At 45.8% G+C, this 20,626-nt stretch overlaps 2 protein-coding genes across 2 annotated transcripts in view; both read right to left on the bottom strand.

The window, feature by feature from the left end:
• The window catches only part of LOC137477674 (maestro heat-like repeat-containing protein family member 6), a gene marked incomplete at its 3' end in the record, with an annotated part of 155,675 nt that overhangs the window by 115,138 nt on the left and 19,911 nt on the right, over positions 1–20,626 (bottom strand). The gene's annotated exons all lie outside the window — the stretch shown is intronic.
• Positions 1–20,626, bottom strand: part of LOC137477537 (NADH dehydrogenase [ubiquinone] 1 alpha subcomplex subunit 10, mitochondrial-like) — a 28,052-nt gene that overhangs the window by 2,594 nt on the left and 4,832 nt on the right. Inside the window, exons 7-9 of the mRNA XM_068196760.1 lie at positions 17,798–17,852; positions 14,338–14,423; positions 9,080–9,188 (exon numbers count right to left, since the gene is read on the bottom strand). Of these exons, the coding sequence (XP_068052861.1) occupies positions 9,080–9,188; positions 14,338–14,423; positions 17,798–17,852 (250 nt within the window). The remainder of the gene's footprint in view (positions 1–9,079; positions 9,189–14,337; positions 14,424–17,797; positions 17,853–20,626) is intronic.

Here is a 20,626-nt window from a genome sequence, read left to right as displayed (position 1 = left end):
GGGGAAAAAGGGGGGAAAAAGGGGGAAAAAGGGGGGAAAAAGGGGGGAAAAAGGGGGGAAAAGGGGGAAAAAAGGGGGGAAAAAGGGGGGAAAAAGGGGGAAAAAAGGGGGAAAAAAAGGGGGAAAAAAAGGGGAAAAAAGGGGGAAAAAAAGGGGGAAAAAAAGGGGGAAAAAGAAAAAAAGGGGAAAAAAGGGGAAAAAAAAAAGGGAAAAAAAAGAAAAAAAAAAAAAAGGAAAAAAAAAAAAAGGGAAAAAAAAAGGGAAAAAAAAAAGGGAAAAAAAAAGGGAAAAAAAAGGAAAAAAAAGGGAAAAAAAAGAAAAAAAAGGGAAAAAAAAGGGAAAAAAGAAAAAAAAAAAGGGAAAAAAAAAGAAAAAAAGGGAAAAAAAAGGGAAAAAAAGGAAAAAAGGGAAAAAAGGGAAAAAAGGAAAAAAAGGAAAAAAAAGGGAAAAAAAAAGGAAAAAAAAAAAAGGAAAAAAAAGGGAAAAAAAAGGAAAAAAAGGAAAAAAAAAAGGAAAAAAAGGAAAAAAGGAAAAAAAAAAGGAAAAAAAAAAAGGAAAAGGAAAAAAAAAGGAAAAAAAAGGAAAAAAAAAAAGGAAAAAAAAAAGGAAAAAAAAAAAAGGAAAAAAAAAGGAAAAAAAAAGGAAAAAAAAAGGAAAAAAAAGGAAAAAAAAGGAAGGAAAAAAAAAAGGAAAAAAAAGAAAAAAAGGAAAAAAAAAGAAAAAAAAAAGGAAAAAAAAAAAAAGGAAAAAAAAAAAGGAAAAAAAAAGGAAAAAAAAAAGGAAAAAAAAAAAAAAAAGGAAAAAAAAAGGAAAAAAAAAGGAAAAAAAAAGGGAAAAAAAAGGGAAAAAAAAGGGAAGAAAAAAAAGGAAAAAAAAAGGAAAAAAAAAGGAAAAAAAAAAGAAAAAAAAGGAAAAAAAAAAAGGAAAAAAAGGAAAAAGGAAAAAAAAAGGGAAAAAAAAGGGAAAAAAAAGGAAAAAAAAAGGAAAAAAAAAGGAAAAAAAAAAGGAAAAAAAAAAAAAGGAAAAAAAAAGGGAAAAAAAAAGGAAAAAAAAAGGAGGAAAAAAAGGAGGGAAAAAAAAGGAAAAAAAAAGAAGGAAGCAGAGTAAACAATTCCCATATTACCTAGGAAGCAGGATGATGGGGATTGATGCTCTGTGTACAAGATGCACGAGTGACACTGGCCACTTTGCCAAACTTTGCTCTTCAAATCCCACATTTTCCAGCTGTGACTGCAGTAAAGGAGCTGCACGGTTGGAACAGGGTAGGATTCTGCAGAGAGGAGTGGTAGGAGCACCAGGGAAGATGTGGGGATGCAGGGCAAGGGGTAAGATGGGCTGGTTCTGGTTAGGCTGGTGCTCCAAAGTGCACCCAGCTGAAATTCCCAGGCTACTCTTGGCCAGCACAAGGGCAGGGATGGAAATCAGGGACCAGCCCTGAGGCTGCTGGGTTTGTCTAGGCTGGGCAGCCCTGGCTGCAAGAGATGATGGGAAGGAGATAGGAGAAAGCTCTATGGGACTTGCCAGCAGCTGAGACAACAGAGAGGGACTGAATATTCACCTTCTCTTGCAGTACAAGTTCCCTGGAAGTGTCCCAGGCCAGGCTGGAGCACCATGGGATGGTGATGGAAGGTGTCCCTGCCCATGGCAGCGGGGCTGAGATGAGATTTAAGGTCTCTTCCAACCCAACCCATTCCACAATTTTATGATCACAGAGATCCCACCAGGCAGCCCCAAGAGCTCCCCAACATCCTTGCAACTCCTACCAGGTCACCAAAGAACAAATTTTTCCACTCCATGGAAATTGAGTGAGAATGAAGCCTTGGCCTGCTGCATTGCACTCCACAGAGCCCAGAAGTTGGCAGTGAGGATTATTTCCAGAGGAATGGGATCAAATCCACCACACAGAGCACAAAACTCCTGAAATGAGCTGAACCCAAAGGTAGAACCAGCTCAAAGGCATCAAACTGCTCAACTTTAAAAGAGCATTAGGAAAAGAGATGAAAACAAGACCGTCTCATCAGTTAAATTAAGAACCTGCCACAGAAGTGCCTGTCAAAACTATAAACATGATGAAAAGCCCTATAAAGTAGCAGAGGCTGTGGAAGAGCAACAAGCAGCTCCAGCCAGCTGCTTGCTCCAGATCATTCCACACCAGGCACACGTGCAGGTAGAGCTCTGGAGAGCTCTAACCACCTGGAAAGGTTGTTGAGGAGGAGCCTGCCTTGTTTTCCAGCCTTTGGGGAACAAACAGAATTGCCATTACTGCCTTCTATTCCTGCTCTGCTCTGTGCTGATGGCTGGGCTCCACAGCTCCAAGAGCTCTATAAACAGCCTGCTCAGAGCAGCACTGATCAAAGAGCACTTAAAAGCAGAGGCATTGCTCTGGGAGCTCAGGCTCATTCATCAATACCCCGAGGCTGTTTAGAACAGCCACAAGAACAGCCCCTTCCATCACTGCTGGAAGCAGATGACTGCTTCCTACAGGAGAAATCCTTCTCCTGGAAGGGTTGACAGTGTTGTAGGCACACAGCTAAAATCTGAGAGAATCTAGGAACATGGAGCTGCAGATATTGGCTGGATTCTGGGAGGGTTTGGTTCCTGATCGCTCCATATGATTCCTCCTCTGGTTCCTCTCTACAGCTACACAAAAGGAGGACACAGCCAGGTGGGGTCAAGTCTCTCCTCCCAAGTGACAAGAGGAAACAGACTCAAAATGCATCAGGGGACGTTGAAATCGGAGAAAAAGTTCTTCATGGAGAGGGCTGCCACCCTTGGCAAAGGCTGCCCAGGAGTCCCCATCCCTGGAGGGATTTAAAAGCCACCTGGATGTGGCACCTAGGGACATGGGCTGGTGGTGGCCTTGGCACTGCTGGGTTTAAGTTGGACTCAATGATCTTCTCCAGCACCACCGATCCTGTGCTCCAGAGCAGTTCAAGCAAGGAAGGGGAACAATTTCCACTCCACACACACATCTGAGGTGCGCGTGGCTTGGTTCCCAAAGGCCTGGCACAGACAGATGTTTGTTACAGCCTTACTCCTGCCATCCCTTACTCAAATAAAACCCTCAATGCTGTTAACATCCATCGCAGCCCAAAAAACAAGAGCACCCAAAAGTTTTGTGATTTGAGGCTAAAATAATTCCAGTCTGCTGGAACTGTTCAATGTCTGCTGTCCTGCCCTTCATTCATTCACTAAAGAAAACTACAAAAATCCTTTGGAAAGAGAAGTGCCCAGAAGAGGATCAGTTAGCCACTAGAGAGTGCAGGGAAAAGCCAAGGAACTAATCCAAGCCACACAGCACAGTTAGACACCTCAAACTGACTCCAGTTCACAGTGTAAGCTCCATGGAGATGCTACCCCCCTCTATTCAATTCTATTCCAATTCATTTTAATTTAACAGAGATCTACCCTGGGGATCACATCCCTCCACAGGTGGGGGATTAAGAGGGGTTTGGGAAAGGGGGATGTGCTCCCACATAAAAAAGCATTTCCTTTCACAGGGACAGACTATCAAGATGAAAATGAATTACTTTAATGCCAGTGAGATGTGATTGTCTTTTTGATTCACAGAGGCACCCAGTGCCTGGGACAGCAGGGGCCATCACCTAAAATAAAAAAGACACAACCACCAAACCCAAGATTTGAGACAGTTACAAGGTCTGTCAGGCTCCTTCCTTTGCTGTTTCTGGGATAGATATCCCTGCCAACTGTCCATGATACTTTTCAGGGCAAGCAGGGTGGAAAAGTTGCTGTTCCTAAAGAAGGGATGCTCTCACACTCTCCCCATATGGACAGGATTAGTGAGAGCTGAGAAGTGGGAAGTTGGGAAGAGGAGCAAGTCCGGGTATCCTTGAGCAACAGCTCTGTCATTCCCAGGTTTTTGTTATTCCTCAGGTTCTTTTGGTCTTACTGATACCTAGCTAGGCAACATCTTGTTACTTTAGAAAGGGCTAAAAATACTTTTGCAGAGATAAAACAGAAAAAAAAAAACCTTAAATGAAGCCTCTTCTAATTTATTGTGTGTCTGTTTTCATTCCTTCCTGGATTCAAGAGCAGATAGGGCTGGGCATTACAGCTGTCAAACACCTCCTTTACAACAGAATTAGGAAAGGAGATCTTGATCCTAAAAAGAATGAAAGCTTCATCTAGCCAAGAAAAAAATGGCAGGAGAGAGAAAACAGAAGGTTCTATCAAAGGCAGCAGCTATGGCAACAATCGCAAACATGGAGAAGGAAAGACATCCTAAGCTCCTTGCTCTTGCAAAGGTAAGAGTTGATCCTGTAGTTGATCCAGACTCTGGCTTTCCGAAAGCTCAAGTATTCCTTTTGTAGCTCTTTCAGGAGATTTTAATGTGCAGGGGTCCCTGCACTCTCAGCAGAGATGGGGAGCTAAGGGCCCTGCTAACCCTCTGCTTGCAGGCAGCCACCTTCAGCCCCACAGCTGCCCAGAAGGGCCAGAGCAGCTCTTGGGCCCCTCAGACCTGGAGAGCTTTCCCTTAACAGCCTCTCTTTGGGGCTGCCTGTGATTTCCCATTGCAAACACAAGCTCTTCCAGCACTCTCAGTGTTGGGTGGTAGGACAGAGCTGACTCAAGCTGCAGGCTCACCTTCCACCACTCAAAGCTCCTGTCCTGCAACCACCTCCAACCTGGAGGCATGGCAGACATTGGAGGATTTTCCCTCCTAAGGCTGCATCCTTATGGAAAAGAGTGATGAAAAGCCTGGGAAAAAGAGTGTGGGATTCCTCACCCTCCATCCTCTTCCCTCTTCTCTGCTTCCTGCTACCCAGGACTGCAGGGCCCTGCCAGCCACACATTCCCAAGCCCTGGGGCAGGAGGGAGGAGGATGAGGAGCAGGGCACAAAGATGAAGTTAGGCAGGGCAGCCGAGCTGTGCAGCTGCTGTGGAAGGAGCTGAATTGCACCTCACAGCAGTAGCCAGGACTTTGATCTGCTCGAGCTTTCCTTGCTTCATGCTCAGCATCCCTATATTCCAAAAGCAGTCTTCCACCAAGGAAAACAGGGAGGGAAATAAAATGAGAGCCCTGTCTTACCTTTCCATGGCACAGGACAAGGAGGGATCACCTCACACTGCCAGAGGGCAGGGTTAGATGGGATATTGGGAAGAACTCCTCCTCTATGAGGGTGCTGAGGCCCTGGCACAGGGTGCCCAGAGCAGCTGTGGCTGCCCCTGGATCCCTGGAAGTGTCCAAGGCCAGGCTGGACAGGGCTTGGAGCAAGCTAGGACAGTGGAAGGTGTCCCTGCCCATGGCAGGGGGTTGGGAACAAGAAGAGTTTTAAGGTCCCTTTCAACTCAAAGCATTCTGTGATTCTTTGATTCTCCAAATTCCAGCAAACAGCTGCACTTTTATGTACATAGAAAAGCACACGCACGTCAAAGACGCCGTTTCTCCCCACTCCAGGAGATGCAGCAGGAGCGTGAAGTACATCAGCACATTATTTAAGTACACTGATTCCATTAAACAGAGCCATTTGTTTTTATCTTCACTGCAAACACATCTGCCCAAGTGCTCCAGCTCTCCAGCTTCACAGGGCACACACAGAGTTTGGAGCATTATCCCTGGGGATTGTGTGCACTTGGAAGAAAGGCAGAGAGATACAGCAGTTGTTAAGGGAAAAAAAAGGGTAGTCAAGCCTTTACTAGTCTGACAGTTTTCCTAAAATAATGTTGCTTCCCTGAAGAATGAAGGTGCTTATCTCTGATCTACAGAACCTGACTGAAAGGTTGCTTTTCCCTTGCCAAAAGAGTGTCCTTAGAAGTTTCTGAACACCTGAGCAGATCTGCTGGACCCTGCCAGAGGACTTCATGGTATAAGAAGGCTGCAGAAAGCCACCTCCTCACACATGAAAAGACCCCTTACATCATTTAGAGGATATACATTTAAAAAAAAGTGAGTTTTGAGTATTCAGCACTGTAGGTGGCCATCTCACTATTTTGTGCAAAAGCACACACACTAAAATCTTGAACTCTGAAGAGTGTTCCTTCCTCCTCCTTCTTGGTTGCTTCTAATTAATATTTTGAACAAAACCCAGCTTCTACCTGGAATTTGTAACTCCCTGAAAACCACCATTATTAGGCAGCAGGAATTGTGTGCATGGAGCTCTGAAAAGCACAGCAGTTTGCTGCCTATTGGAGAGATCAAGGATTTATGAGTAGTTACAGAGGGAAAAAATCCCCTATGCAAATCATTGCATTGATGTGGTCAAAATCATTACACCAACTTTAAAAGCACACATTTCCCACAAGGAAAAGTTAAACTTCTGTAATTATCTCATAATTAAGCCTTTACTTACAAGTCAGCCTAAACTTTTACTTACAAGTGAGCCTAAACCCCTTATCTTCAAATGCCAAAGTGGCAGCACAGCTGTGACCATCCCTGCACAGCCACGGGCAAGGCAGGGGCCTGTGATTCCCTCTTTACAACCCAACAACCTCCCAGCCCAAATGTGGGTGTCTGGAAGCTCTGCTCTCTGTGCCTGTGCTGGCTGGCCTCTTGCTGGATCACCTCTGCACAGGAGCCTTGCCTGAGAAAAAAATTCAGCCCTTCATTTGCTAAACAAAGTTGTAAGGTAAAAAAAAAAAAAAAAAAAAAACAGATCTTCAAAGTTTCAGCACAAAGAATGCAATTCTCAGAACATAAAACAGCAGGTGGGGCTGGCTTTGTGCTTCCCCTTCCAGTAGCTGATGGAAAACAGGAAAACACAGCATCTTTAGCATTGTGCACCAGCCCTGTACAGCCCCCACACTACTGAAGGATTACAAGTATGCAAGCATTCAGAAGAGAGAAAATTAGCATTAATGTAGCCCAAATGTAACAGAATACTTCCTGAAACAAGCAACTCCTCCTGATTCCAAAGGACATTATCACTTTCCACAGCACTTTCCTGAATCAGGGCCTACAAACAAGGCTGCAGAAGGGAGATTATATTTTGGCAATGTTTTTTTTTTTTTGTTCAGCTTCAGCTGTCAACTAACTGGCATGGAGCAGAGCAATCCGAGAGCACAGCCTTCCTTCCCAGGTAACCGTATTCCCCCTCCTAAGCCTCCCTTTGCTACATCTGCAAGGCAAGTCACAAATTTCTCCTGGCAGTCAGTTCCTGGATGAGCCAGGACATTCTCTGTTTCCTGCCAGCACAAAGAGGCACGTGCTGCTGTACAGCCAGAGGAAAAAAGGCTTCCAGAAGTCTCACCCCAGGCTCTCAGCACACAGCACTAAGGTCACATCTAGCTGTGTGTCAGGCAGCCTCAGTAATTCCCAGCTCCACTGCAAAGGGACATCTCAGCCCCAAAAAAGCCCTCTCATCTTGGGGAAGAAAGGCACAGGCAGTGCAGACGGATGCTGTGTGCTAGAGACGGGTCATGCAGCAGATCCTGCTCAAATCTGTGCTGCACAACACAGGCAGCTCTTGGAGGGAAGGGCTCCAAAAATCCTGAGCCCGAGCTTGAAGTTTTGTATTTAAGAATGTGACAGCAAGGAGGAGGAAATTCTGAGAGCAACTTCTCAGCTGGACCAGGGAGTTTTCAAATCCATTAGACAACCTCAGATGCTTTCTGCTGCTTTAACCTTTAGCCCCTTTTACAAGCTGGAAGGGTCACATCTCAAATGAGGCAGAACAGTGTGAATCCAGAAGCCTCTCCACTACACAGCCAAGGAGGAACAAATTGGAATATTCTGTCTATTCCAGAAGAAAACATTGGTAGATCAGTTTCCAAACAAGTCCATAAATCTGTAGCTTACATTTTAATCTCAGTAAGAGACTGTATACTACCAGGAAAAGAAAAATGAAAGGGTTTGGATTATGCAAATCATGGCTTCTAACAATTTATATTGTATATTCCTCCCTTTGTCTTCAGGACTGTCTGGAAAATAATAAGATGCGGTGGCAGAGAAGATTTCGACCCAACTGGAAAACAGAGGCTCACCTGTAACTTTGGCCACTCAGTATTAATTATCAGCTCCACAACTTCTCCGAGGAGCTTTTCCAATACCTGGGCCTTAGGCAAGCCCCATGTGGGGTGAGGACACCATGCCAGGGAACCACTGAGCAGCACAAGGGCAGAGCTCCGGGGGGATTGGAAGTTGCTGTCTCCAGAAGCAGCAAGGCAGGAGCTAATTAAAACCCTGTGTGGGAGCCTGCATGAGGTGTATGAGAGCACTGGGCACAACAGGCTTTGGATGTGTGCCCACGTGCAGAAACACTCCATTTAAATCAGCAGCACTTTGGGGAAGCGAGGCAGCATTCATTTCTCCTCTAAAAAAACACTCCCTCCCTCAGCATTCGATAAGGCGTGGCCATGGGTTTCCAATGTTCTTGTTTGACTTAAGGGACTCTTAGATTTCAGAGGTCACAGACTCATCAGGGCACAAGAAACAGAAACAAATAAAAACCATTTATCCATTAGTCCACATCGAAAGACAAAAAGAAAAAAAAAAATCAGATTAAGAAAAAACCATTTGCTTCCTTATTCCTCTTGGGGAGAAGCTAGACTTCAAAAAAGGTGGGGATTTGGGCAAAATGCACAAGTTCCTGGTAGCAATGGGCAGGGTGTCCCCAGCAGTGAGGAGCCCCCTGGCCATGTCCCCTCGCCGTGTCCCCAGCAGTGAGGAGCCCCCTGGCCGTGTCCCCAGCAGTGAGGAGCCCCCTGGCCGTGTGCCCACACCGTGTCCCCAGCAGTGAGGAGCCCCCTGGCCGTGTCCCCAGCAGTGAGGAGCCCCCTGGCCGTGTCCCCAGCAGTGAGGAGCCCCCTGGCCGTGTCCCCAGCAGTGAGGAGCCCCCTGGCCGTGTCCCCAGCAGTGAGGAGCCCCCTGGCCGTGTCCCCAGCAGTGAGGAGCCCCCTGGCCGTGTGCCCACACCGTGTCCCCAGCAGTGAGGAGCCCCCTGGCCGTGTCCCCAGCAGTGAGGAGCCCCCTGGCCGTGTGCCCACGCCGTGTCCCCAGCAGTGAGGAGCCCCCTGGCCGTGTCCCCAGCAGTGAGGAGCCCCCTGGCCGTGTCCCCACGCCGTGTCCCCAGCAGTGAGGAGCCCCCTGGCCATGTCTCCGGCCGTCCCCAGCAGCACTCACCTCCCGGTACTCATAATAGATCTTGTCATACTCAGAGCCGCCAATGGTGATCTCGGGGATGAAGCGCGGGATGGACACGGAATCCAGCACTCCAGCCTTGTCCTGCACGCTGAAGGGAAAAGGAGCACTCAGTTCACACCCTGACCCATCAATAGCCAAGTATTGTACCCAGAGAAGCTCTGGCTTCCCCACCACTGGAAATATTCTGAGCCAAGCTAGATGGAGCTGGGATGGAGCAACCTGATCCAGTGGAAGGTGTCCCTGCCCACGGCAGGGGGTGGACTGCCAGGGCTTTAAGGACCCTGCCAACCCAAACCATTCTAGGATTCATTATCATCATTCTATGATTAAAGAGCTACTTTTCTGTTAAATAAAGCTTCCAAAGATTTAGGCTATTTTCCAAACATTTATCCTTCTCCTTACAAATCTGTGATGTATTGCCTCTCATCCTTGCCTCCAGTTTGTTCCTGCTCCAACTTCCTGCTTCTCCATTTCCCCTCCCAAGTTCATCCTCCTTGGAGATGCTCCATCATTCCTGGGACCCTTCTCCATGAATCCCCTCTGCCTTTTTTGCTTTCTATAAAAGCAGTGTAAAAAACAGTGCTTTTATTGAATGGCACACACTACCTTGCTAAATTCCCATCCTAAACGGACCAGTACAGAGACAGTGAGAGGGTCTGGAAGGAGGCAGCGCCTCCAGCACCCTGCCTTGGAATACCTGGAGGAAGCTGCAGCAGCTCCAGTGATGGATCTCAGGATCCACCACTCTGCACAGCACCAGCGCTTCAGATACCCCAAATTTAAAATGCCTGAGAAACTGCTAGAAAGCCTCCTGCTGCCTGTGGTTATCCACAGGCCGACAGTGCCACCTGCACGTGGCTGGCAAAAACACATCCCTTTCCAGTCAGCACTGACCAAACCCTAGATCCAGCACCAGAAACTCTGCAAATTGGGTTGTTTTCAGTGAATTACATCTCTCAGCAAATACTGACATGCACATCAAGCACATGCCCTGAGCAAAGTTCATCATCTTCAAGCAATTATTTTTACCCCTAAATCATAAATTTTGGGACCTTTCCTCCCAGCAGTGAAGAGTTCCAAAAAGTGAACTGGTTTGCTAACATACCCTGATATTCACTTTGTAAATTATCCCACTACAGACAGATTTGTAAGGAAATACAATAATGCAGTCAAAGTTCAGATGGAAGAAGGTGAGGATAAATGCTCTTTTCCAAGATCAGGATCAACAGCAAAGATGCTTCCTATAAACTACAACAACGTTTAACTTCAGCAACATTAAAGGTGTATTTCACGTGCTGGAAGGCACAAAAGGGAGTCCAGGCAGATATAAAGCATAACATCACACACGGAAATAAGGTTTTGTGGTCATCCACTCTGCAGTGAATCCACTCCTGCCTGAATCTCAGCCAAGTGGCCATTTGGAAAGGACAATTCCCAGGCACATTCCATTTTAGTAAAGGGCCAAATGACAAGCTTGCTGCTCCCAAAACTTATTTGCACAAGAAAATAATGAAAGCTACTGATGGCTTCTCCGTGTTCTCTGCACTTTCAGAAATAATTGGGAATACTAAGCAAAAGCACACCCATTGCCACAACAATGTCTAACCACAAAACCACAGCCACTTGCCAGGACTAATTCCCTGCTCGGCAGGAAGCATTTACAGACACCTTTTATGTTTCTTTCGTTTTCTTTCTCTCCCCCAGCAGAAAATTGTCACTATTTATTCTTTCCTGACCCTTTACCAGACTTTCCTGAAGGAGCTCTCAGAATGCAGCACCTTGCTAAAGGTGCAAGGTGGGGTAAGGGAAGGAAACATGTTTGAAAAAAACAAATTAATGAAGCAACTCAACAAAAACCACCTGAGTTTGCATTGACTGGGCTGTGATTTCTCAACACCTGATGTTGGCATAGTCACAAAACCTCAAGTGACAAGAGAGACCTAAAAGCCAACACCACAAAACCATTCCAGATAAGTTCTATGTTGATAAAGGAAATTAATATTCTTCCTTCTGCCAAAGGGACTCCAATTCCCTCATTTAGCCAGGCAGAACAGGTATGGCATGGCCAAGGTGAGGCACAGCCACTCCCTTGGTGAGCAAACACTCAACATCAGCATCAAGAACAGAAAAAAATTTCAAAAAAAAGCAGGTCTGCAAGAAAAGGGGAGAAGGTGCAGCAACTGCTCTTCAAACCTAGAAAAGCCACTGCAAAGAAGAAATCACAAAAGAAGTGTTTCAACTGCAGCAAAAAGATGGGGTGGACGGGGCTTGGAGCAACCTGGGACAGTGGAAGGTGTCCCTGCCCATGGCAAGGGGAGGGATGAAATGGGCTTTTAAGGTCCCTTTCAACCCAAACCATTCGGGGATTCTATGATTTTATGATGAAGAGAGAACGAAGGTGCTAAAGAAAATAGCTTCTAGTGCCAGAAGTTTTACAATTAATAGTTCATGAGATTTTTGGAGTCTCCATGACAGAAGTTCCAAAGCCAGGTCCAACACATCTCTTGCCAGCCCTTCTAGTCCTGCTGTTCGCAATCAGACATTTAAACAGAGACGCTCCTTCCCCTTGCTAGGCAAAGCTACACTGGGAAGCAGAGCTGCAGGGTCTCTGTCCCTCACTGCCAGGTTCTGAAGGAGCTGCAGGGACAGGTCAGATTGAGTTGTGCAGTTGTCTGATGCAACAAGCGCAGCAAGTTCCCCCGAGCTGATAAATAACACAGGCAAGGCTACACAGCCTGCAGCTCCTCCTCCCAAATGCCATTTATTTTGCAACACACGTAGACAGACAAATGTCACTGGGAAGGGCCCAGATAAAAACATGCCAGAAACAGTGCAGTGGCAGCAGAGGAGCTCCTGGAGACATTTAAAAAGCCAGAACGGTTTCTGTTGGAGAGGAAGGGAAGATGTGAAGAACATCCTCTGGAAGACACCTCCAGCTTCCAAGTACCAAATGCAGCCCATTTTAACCTTTTACCAAGATCCCACAAGCACTTCAGGGCAGGCAGGGAGATAAAAGAGATCATTATGTAACTGATTGCCCATGGGGTGGGCTCACCGGTTTGATGAGCTGCATCAATCACTCAGAGGCCCTGCTGGGGTTTCCACACATTAGATCCTATACATGTGCAATCAAAAGTTCTCTTCAGTCCTGCTCACCCATCCCAGTCCCCCAGACACAGTGGTCAGGCTGAGGGTGGAAGAGAACAGCAGGGCTGACAGCCCCAAGAGCTGGGAGGTCAACAAAGGAAGCAACTGCAGATGGAAAACCAAACAGGGCAGAACTTTGATTAGATACGAGGGGAAATTTCCTCACTGGAAGGGTGGTCAGGCATTGGAACAGGCAGTGCTGGAATCACTGTCCCTGGAAGCGTTCCAGAGCCATGTGGGTGTGGCACTTGGGGACATGGGCTCGAGGTGGGCTCGGCAGTGCTGGGAGAATGGTGAACTCCATGATCTCAGAGGGCTTTTCCAACCTAAACGATCCTAAATAGCTGTTGGAGCCTGCCAGGAACACCCAGGAGAGGGCAGCAGGTGCCTGCACACGAGCAGGCACCGGGAACCTGTGCCATTAAAGCAGGAGAGCCACTTTCCAAAGGAAAAATTCCCATAGGCACAGGACACCTGCACATCTGTGGGGACCACAGGCTCTTTGCTACTTGGGCATTGGAAAAAGGGAGAAAAGCATCAGCTTTAGGCTTCATGGACTCACACCTGGGCTGGGCATTGAATCCAGCGTGCAATTCCAACACGGCCGACCTGCAGCAGGCTCCCCGCCTTTCTGGAGTTACCATGGGGAAAAACCATGTCCAAACACACACTTTCACAAAGAGTCTCTTCCCAGGCTGCCCGAGACGTTGCCCAGTATTCCCTCACTCTGCTGAGCGAAGCATGAGCTCAAGACTGGCGCAGGATGTGCTGTCACCCCTTTGCCGATGCTCTGACAGCCCAGCACGAAAAAAAATCAAAAGCAAACCCCAGGAGCTGGGCTCAGTGCTCAGTGTGGGTCCCTTCCACACAGGATATTTTATGGTTCTGTGGTTTAAATAAGCAGCTTATCGCATTCTAGGATCTTCAAACAACCCCATGTTTTTGCCAAAAGAATAATTTCTTATTACCTACAGTGATGAGAGCCTTGTGCAGTAGACTCACCCCCCCCTCCAAGGTTCAATGAAAAATTCAGTCCTTAAAGCAATTTGTTCCCTTCCAGAACTGTGAAATAGAATCTTCATACAGTATCTTCACACACTTCTGTAATTGTAAGGTTTCCTTCAACTCCCTCCTACTCATCACAATTCATAATCCTTTCCTAATACCTGCATTAGTAGTGTGGAGCTATAGGAAAACAAGCAACTTATTTCCTCTTTCAAAGGAAGTCTGATTGTGATAATTTTTAGGGCCTAAGTCACCAGATGTTATCCTCCAATCACTACACAAAGAAACCTCATCTTTGACACATAAAATGCACCCAAATCATGACTTGATCCTCTCAGACACCAGCCAGCACTGCTCTTCTGCCATTTATCTTCACTCCTTGATAGAAAAACCATACAATTAGGAGCATTATCTCTATTTTTAGGAGGTGTTTAAAGTAACAGCACAGAAAAGTAAAATGCAAGCAATGTCACAACTCTGCAAAAAAGTTTAATTTGCTTCTCCGACGCCTGTCACAAAGACACAAACTTATGGGCACATACTCAATTTAAAAATCTGTGTTTCTATTAATCTGTGAGATGACCAGGAAATAATGAAAATAATATCGCTCTTAGGTTTTGTTTTAAAAATGTAACTATACTGAAATTTCCACCTGCACATTCAATATGAAGATGAAGTTGCAGCAAAATGGGGAGCCTGTCTCACTTCTGGTATTAACAGCCGTACAAGTGCAGCTATATTCTTTATACACATCTTTGTATTTTATATAAACAAACTAATTAAACATGATGCATTTGCAAAAAATTATTAAAATCAACTTAAATTCTATTCCAACAAGTTATTTTCCAGTGTCTGAGTCTGATCTCTTCCAACTGGGCAGACAAAGATCTTCGACAAAAAACACTCTTAAACTTGTCTGGAGCCTCTTGTCTCAACAATCAGCAGCCAAAATGCTACACCACGTTCCAGTGCCAAGCATCAATATCACAAAATATAACCCCACCTTTAAAAACTCACGGCTTTGACCATTTTCCCTGGGATTTAATGCCAAGAATTGCTCAGTGGCTGGACGATATCACACTTACTAAAGTCTCAAGTGATGGAAAGAAACATCATCTTGCTCCACCCATGGCCCCTTGTCAAACTTCAGGTACTCGATGTCTTCAATTACCTGGAATCAGAAAAGAAAGCTCACTAAGGGTGGTTGGGTCCAAAATCAATGAAACAATCAAAACAGTTCATTAAACAAATGAGAGAGGCTTCACTGCTAAAGCTGTAGTCATAAGGCAAATGTCTAGAGATAACATGATCATCTCCCAGGTCTCCTTCTGGAGGCTGTGGCCCTGCCAGGAGTACTGGGCACACACGTGGGGGATCTCCCAACATCCTGTGCTTTCAGCTTTGGATGGCAGGGAATGAACTGGCTGAGAGGTGCCTTGTTGCCAAATTCTTACCAGATCCAAGACATTCTTCCTTAACCTGCCACTGGGGCTGAAAAGCCAAGAAGATACAACCTCACCCCTGAGGGAGGAGGAAATGGAGGTAAGTCTAAATTTAACTCCTTTGTGTTCCAAAAATAAAGTTTGGTCAGTTTTATTCCCAGAGAGGCTCAGTAACACATTCTCTGAGACAGGCAGGGGAGCAGGTGTGGCATCTGCCTCAGTGCTGTGTGCTTCACAGCACAGAAACAAAGGCACATTTCAGACTGGAAAACTCAGGCCTACAGGAGCTGCAGCGATGAGCCCAAGCGCTCAGGATTTCACCATCCACCACTACCCACCCATGCACAAAAGGAAAGGTAACTCACAGCTCAGAACCCTTCCAATAAGCAATGCCAGCTCAGCAATTCATTCCTTCACCATCCCCAAACTTATCCATCCCTGCTCTGAGCTTCACTTACAGCCTGACTCCACCAGAAAGAGATCTTTGCTGCTCCAGGAGCTAATTGCTTATCACACCTGGCTGCCTGGAGCTGAGGGAAACCTGCCCTGGTGTCAGGAAGATGCTCTTCAGGTGCCTGATGAGATGGAGACAGCGCCTTGGAGCAATCTGGGAAGGAGCAGATTGTTACAGCTCCAAACATCCCTTTCCAGACACCTTTTCCACAGGGAAAGGATAAAGCTGAGGTCATGACCACGTTCCTGATGTCACACTGTCAACCCATTGACAGGTGAGCCATGTCAGCAATGAAGTGACAGAATGGTAGAAGAAAAATCCTTGTGTTCTTTAAATACACTGTAATTATTCCCTGCAAACACTAAATCCCTGATATTACCCCTTAAAAATTATAACCAAGTGCTGTTACAAAGTAGCCTCGACTATAAAGATCCACTCTTACCAGAATTGGTCAGAAATAATGATTTGGACATGACTGAATAAACACTTTTGAGGCACAAACTGCTGCAACATAACTCCAGGATAAGAGGAGGAGAGGTGTAAGTTAAGTTAGTTCAAACAGCCATTATTTCTTTGAATTACTTAACTGACAAGCTGAACACAAGCAATTCCTTCTCCACTCCACAGCAAAGCTTTGGAAACTCTCTGAACCTGGTAACAGCACTAATCACAGAGTGGCTACAATGGGCTTAAAATGTGCTACAGGGGGAAAGGAATGTGCATTCAAATTAGCTTTGCTCACTGTTATCATCACATGAGAAGGTCTCTCTCCCAGCAGCTCCTTAACAATGGCATCAGTTTCGCAACCAGGACAGAAGAACAACTTCTTACTTTATGAGGAATGCCCTGGCACCCCCCAGGAATTAGAGCAAATATCCAAGGCTTTAAAAGAAATTGAACATAGAGCTAACTTTGTATTCCCAGTTTTACCCTCAAGCTAAACAAGTGTGAAACCTCTTAATGAAGCTCATTTCAGCACTCATTACTCCTTCAGCCACTATAAGCAAAGTTCATTACAACAGGAAACCCCAAGTGACCTTTTCAGGACACTTAAAAAATCGTTTCTAAGCTGTGTTTGTGTGCTCTGAACAACCCAAAAGTTATTAAACTATAAAGCCATAAAAAAATCCAGCTCCCAAATCCCAAAGCACACAGATTGGAGTGGGCCAATGAACACTGCTGTCTGTCAAGAGGATACACCTGTGTAAACACACACCTTACAAGCCAAAGCTCTCCTGCCAATCCTTATTTCCAAATTTCTTCTGTGTCATCCCAGAGGGAAACTGAATAGGAACAGAAAAGGGGGAAAAAACAACCAAATTCTTTCAAGTATCAGTACCTACCACCAACACCCAACACTGACAATGACAACATCATGGGCTGGATAATCTTACAGGGTCTTTTCCAACCTTAATCATTCTGTGGCATTATACTTTAACTTCCTAATAATAATCCTTCCCCCAGTCCAGATTTGTCCAAGCAAATTAAGGACTGCCCTGGTGCATCTGATGACCCTATTTAGAGCAATGACAAGATTGCTGAGCTCAGGAGAGTTGCTCCTTGAACAATAACAGCTTTAGACTGGCTTTAAACCCTGATTTAAAGGATTAAAATCAAATCTCTAATAATGGGGTTTACTACAAAAAAATCTAGGAAGCAAACAACCTGCTTTATTCTGACCACTTGGAGATGTGTCCAGAGAAAAGGACAGGAGAAAAAAAACAGGCATTTAACCCCCATCCCAACTTTCCTTTAATTCACCAAGGACCCATCTTGAAACACCACAGCTCTCAACTCCTATCCTTGCTTCTATGTTGTTATCCAGAAAAAATATATTAATTGGTCCAAATTCTCTATATTCAGGTCTGCTGGTTATTAATGATAACCTTTATTATCAAGTGCAGGAGCACCCAAAAATCCATCCACAACAGCAGAGGACCCAGAATGTGGCACACAACCCTGTTCTTACAAAGGCCACCAAAAGCCCTAGAGACAAACTGCAGTGCACCTATGGGGGAAATGGAGTGTTAATTTTAGGACCAGGGAAGTCCTTATCAATATTTTCTGCTTCACACAGTCATATAACTAGAATGCTGAAGGACACCTCAGGCAAAAATGTAATTTTAGTCTGATTAGGAGCAGTTAAATACTAAAATACATGCTCTGAATATGCTAATAAGCTTAATGAGGTACAGGCTACCACACATATGTATGTATTACTCCACACTGCACATAACATAGGAGGAGAGGGAGTTTGGGCTGTGTCTAAGTAGGGTAAAAATTTCATCTCATTAGGATGAAGACCCAAAAAAGCCCTTGGAGACAGCCCATGGGTAATTCTCCTCTCCCTCCTCCCAAGTGGGGATGATTCCTTGCCAAGCTTCCACACAGGATTATTATTATTATCCAGTTAATATCACGTTACTGTTATTAACAGACACCTATCCCTAGAACCGAAATGGGCCCAAAACCTGTTCTGAGTCTCAAAAACCTTGGTGCTCTTTCCCTCAGGGAACAGCAACTAGACAGGACAGTTAATAATGGTGAAGCAAAAGGCTTCTGTAACCCTGCTCTAACCCTCCGTGAGGGGGAAAGTTCACTGAACTTAGGGAAATCTACTAAACTTATTCCCAGAAAAGCAAAACTTACCTTCTCCACATCCTCAGCTGCAGTTGCTGTGTACTGCAGAACTTCACTGCTCTCACTGCAAAGAACACAGAAATTGAATTCCCCCATAGAACTGCTCTACCCATCCTGCCCCCGCCGCTCCAAAAGGAACAGAAATGAAGTTAAAAGGCATAAACACCGAACCAGAATCATTGCCATTTTTTAGACTGCTCCTAGCTATTGCAATAGAATTCCTGTTGCACCTGTGAGCTGCTTCTTTGCTGGTGGAAAGTTGCTTTTAAAGGGCAAATGGCCTGGATAGCTACGTAACTTCAGTTGGAAAAAACTTTTAAAAACCACACATGTGATTTTATTTTCATTTACTTCATGTGGATACTTGCCCCTATTACAACTGCCCAATCTACTTGAAAATAAGTGAAATTTTCAGTCTAACCCAAAACTGTGGTAGATTTTCCTCTTTTCCAAGTGCATGACTAGCTGTGAGTCATTTCAAGAGAAGAATGCATTCATTTATCACTATCATTTATCACTATTTCCTCAGGTTGAGCTAGCTGAATGAATACAAATGTAGGCAGCATGATCTGTAAGTGCAAAAACATTTTTAAAAGGTAATGTTTCCTGGTTAGAAGATTGGATTTTTTTCATCAGCCAGCAGCCTTCAGAGAAAAGGCACTTGCAGAGCAGAGCCACAACAGGAGTTCCTCCACAAACCTTTCACACCACACGTGTTCAGCCACATTCAGCAATAGCTGTTTCCAGCTGGAGAAGCTGGAAGGTGCTGGAATAGCTGCCCAGTGTGGACGTTATACCAAACATCACACAGCAAAGTTTAGGAGCATGGAGAAAAATTCACAGAACCCCAGAATGGTTTGGGTGGGACAGGACCTTAAAGCTCATCCTGTTCCATCTCCTGCCATGGCAGGGACACCTTCCACTATACCAGGTTGCTCCAAGTGCTGTAGGACCTGGCCTTGGACACTTCCAGGCATGGGGCAGGCAGCTGGAATAAGAGATTCTCCTCAATATCAGCCCAAGGGAGAGGTCAGCCTTCAGCAGAGCCTGACACCAGCAATTGCATTAAGGATGCCAATCAAATCACTTCATCCCATGTCTTGATTTGACTCTGCAGATTATCAGGGATTCATTGAGAGAAAACAGCTGCTCAGTGACTCTGCAGATTATCAGAGCTTTCATTAAGAGAAAACAGCTGCTCAGTGGAAGCAGTAGTGGATATGAAAGAGAACATTACCAATCTTAAGGCTCTGCTCCAGGAAAAGAGAAAAATCAAACAGAACCCAAACACTGCTCCAAATCACCAGGCAGGATCTGCCACAGCACCCAGCTCACAAATCTCACTACTAATAAAAACATTAAAGACATTCGTAACAAGTCAACTAGAAAGAAAGCATCAAATTTAAAGCAAAAATCCACTATAAACCACTTCAGGCAGCATCAGGCTGCTCCAGTTAAACAGCACAAGTTAACAGGAGTTTTGACCAGTAACAAACTGCTTTTCAAGGAACAAGCAAACAAATGTCAACATGGAAAGCATGCAGAAGTTTGCTCAGCAGTCTATAACTCTTTTTAGTCTGTTTGGACCAGATTTTGGGCATTACCAGGAGTCAGAGAATCAAACTAGGCAGACTAAGAGGTAACAGGTAGGCATGAACACAGCCCCTTGCGCCACTGACAGCAAACAAACACCTCAGGCAGCTGTGGCTTCTGCATTTACCCCAGATCGGAGCCACCCTGAGGTCCCTGAGGTGCACAGAGCTGGATTCACACACTCCCAGCTCCCCCCCAGCCAGGGGACAGGGACACAGACCAGTGAGACAGGCTGTTGGGAGCCCATCAGCTGCCAGGATGCTGAGCAGAGAGGGTTGGCCCAACAGGGACGCTGACCATGTACACACTGAGGGCAAGGAGGTGAAATCACACCAGGATTTAGCCTCACTGAGCACCACGAGATGCACGTGGGGCTTGATCTGCTCCAGAGAACAAGCAGCAGCTTTCTCCCCACCAGTGGCTGCAGCAGTTTGCCCTCAGGAGGATGACATTCCCAAGGCTCCCCATTCCCTTCCAAGAGCCATGTGCTGGCTGTGGGGACACACGGGGAGGCCGCTGACCATACGTAACACCAACAACCCCTGCCTGCATGAGTGACAAGCTCAACATCGAGTTACTCACTTCAGTAGCTGGCAGAGGCACCACACTGATCCACCTTGGGAGATGGAGCAAGCCCCAGCGGGACACAGGCAGGCTACAAAACACCTGGGAATCTACTCTGATTGCTATCAGCCTCCTGCACGCACCAGAACTGACACAGTTAATTCATCTGATACCCTTTGAGAGTTCCCCTCCCAGAATCATGAGGGACTGTAATTCTGCTTTTACATTTTTAGGACAATTTTAATTTTCCTAGAGCTCTTTTATAAGAACTGGGAGAGCTGGCAAGCTCTGTTTCATCCGAGCTTTACAGGGCACATGTTTTTGCTTCCCAGCTAGAGGAAGCCAGGGGAGCCCAGAGAGAGACAGGACACAGGGAATGGCTTCCAACTGCCAGAGGGCAGGGGTAGAGGGGACATTGGGAAGGAACCAGGGAGGAGCCATTGAGGCCCTGGCACAGGGTGCCCAGAGCAGCTGTGGCTGCCCCTGGATCCCTGGAAGTGTCCGAGGCCAGGTCCAAGAGGGCTTGGAGCAACCTGGGATAGTGGAAGGTGTCCCTGCCCATGGCAGGGGTGGTACTGGATGAGCTTTAAGGGCCCTCCAACCCAAACCATTCTGGGATTCTGTGACAACTGAAAGCACTTTTCGAGGAGAGAAAAGCCCTAAAACCTTCCAAAAAGGCCT

This window comes from Anomalospiza imberbis, chromosome 7, assembly GCF_031753505.1.
Source record: "Anomalospiza imberbis isolate Cuckoo-Finch-1a 21T00152 chromosome 7, ASM3175350v1, whole genome shotgun sequence".
Lineage (NCBI taxonomy): Eukaryota > Metazoa > Chordata > Aves > Passeriformes > Viduidae > Anomalospiza > Anomalospiza imberbis.
This window is presented reverse-complemented; position numbering and strand designations above follow the sequence as displayed.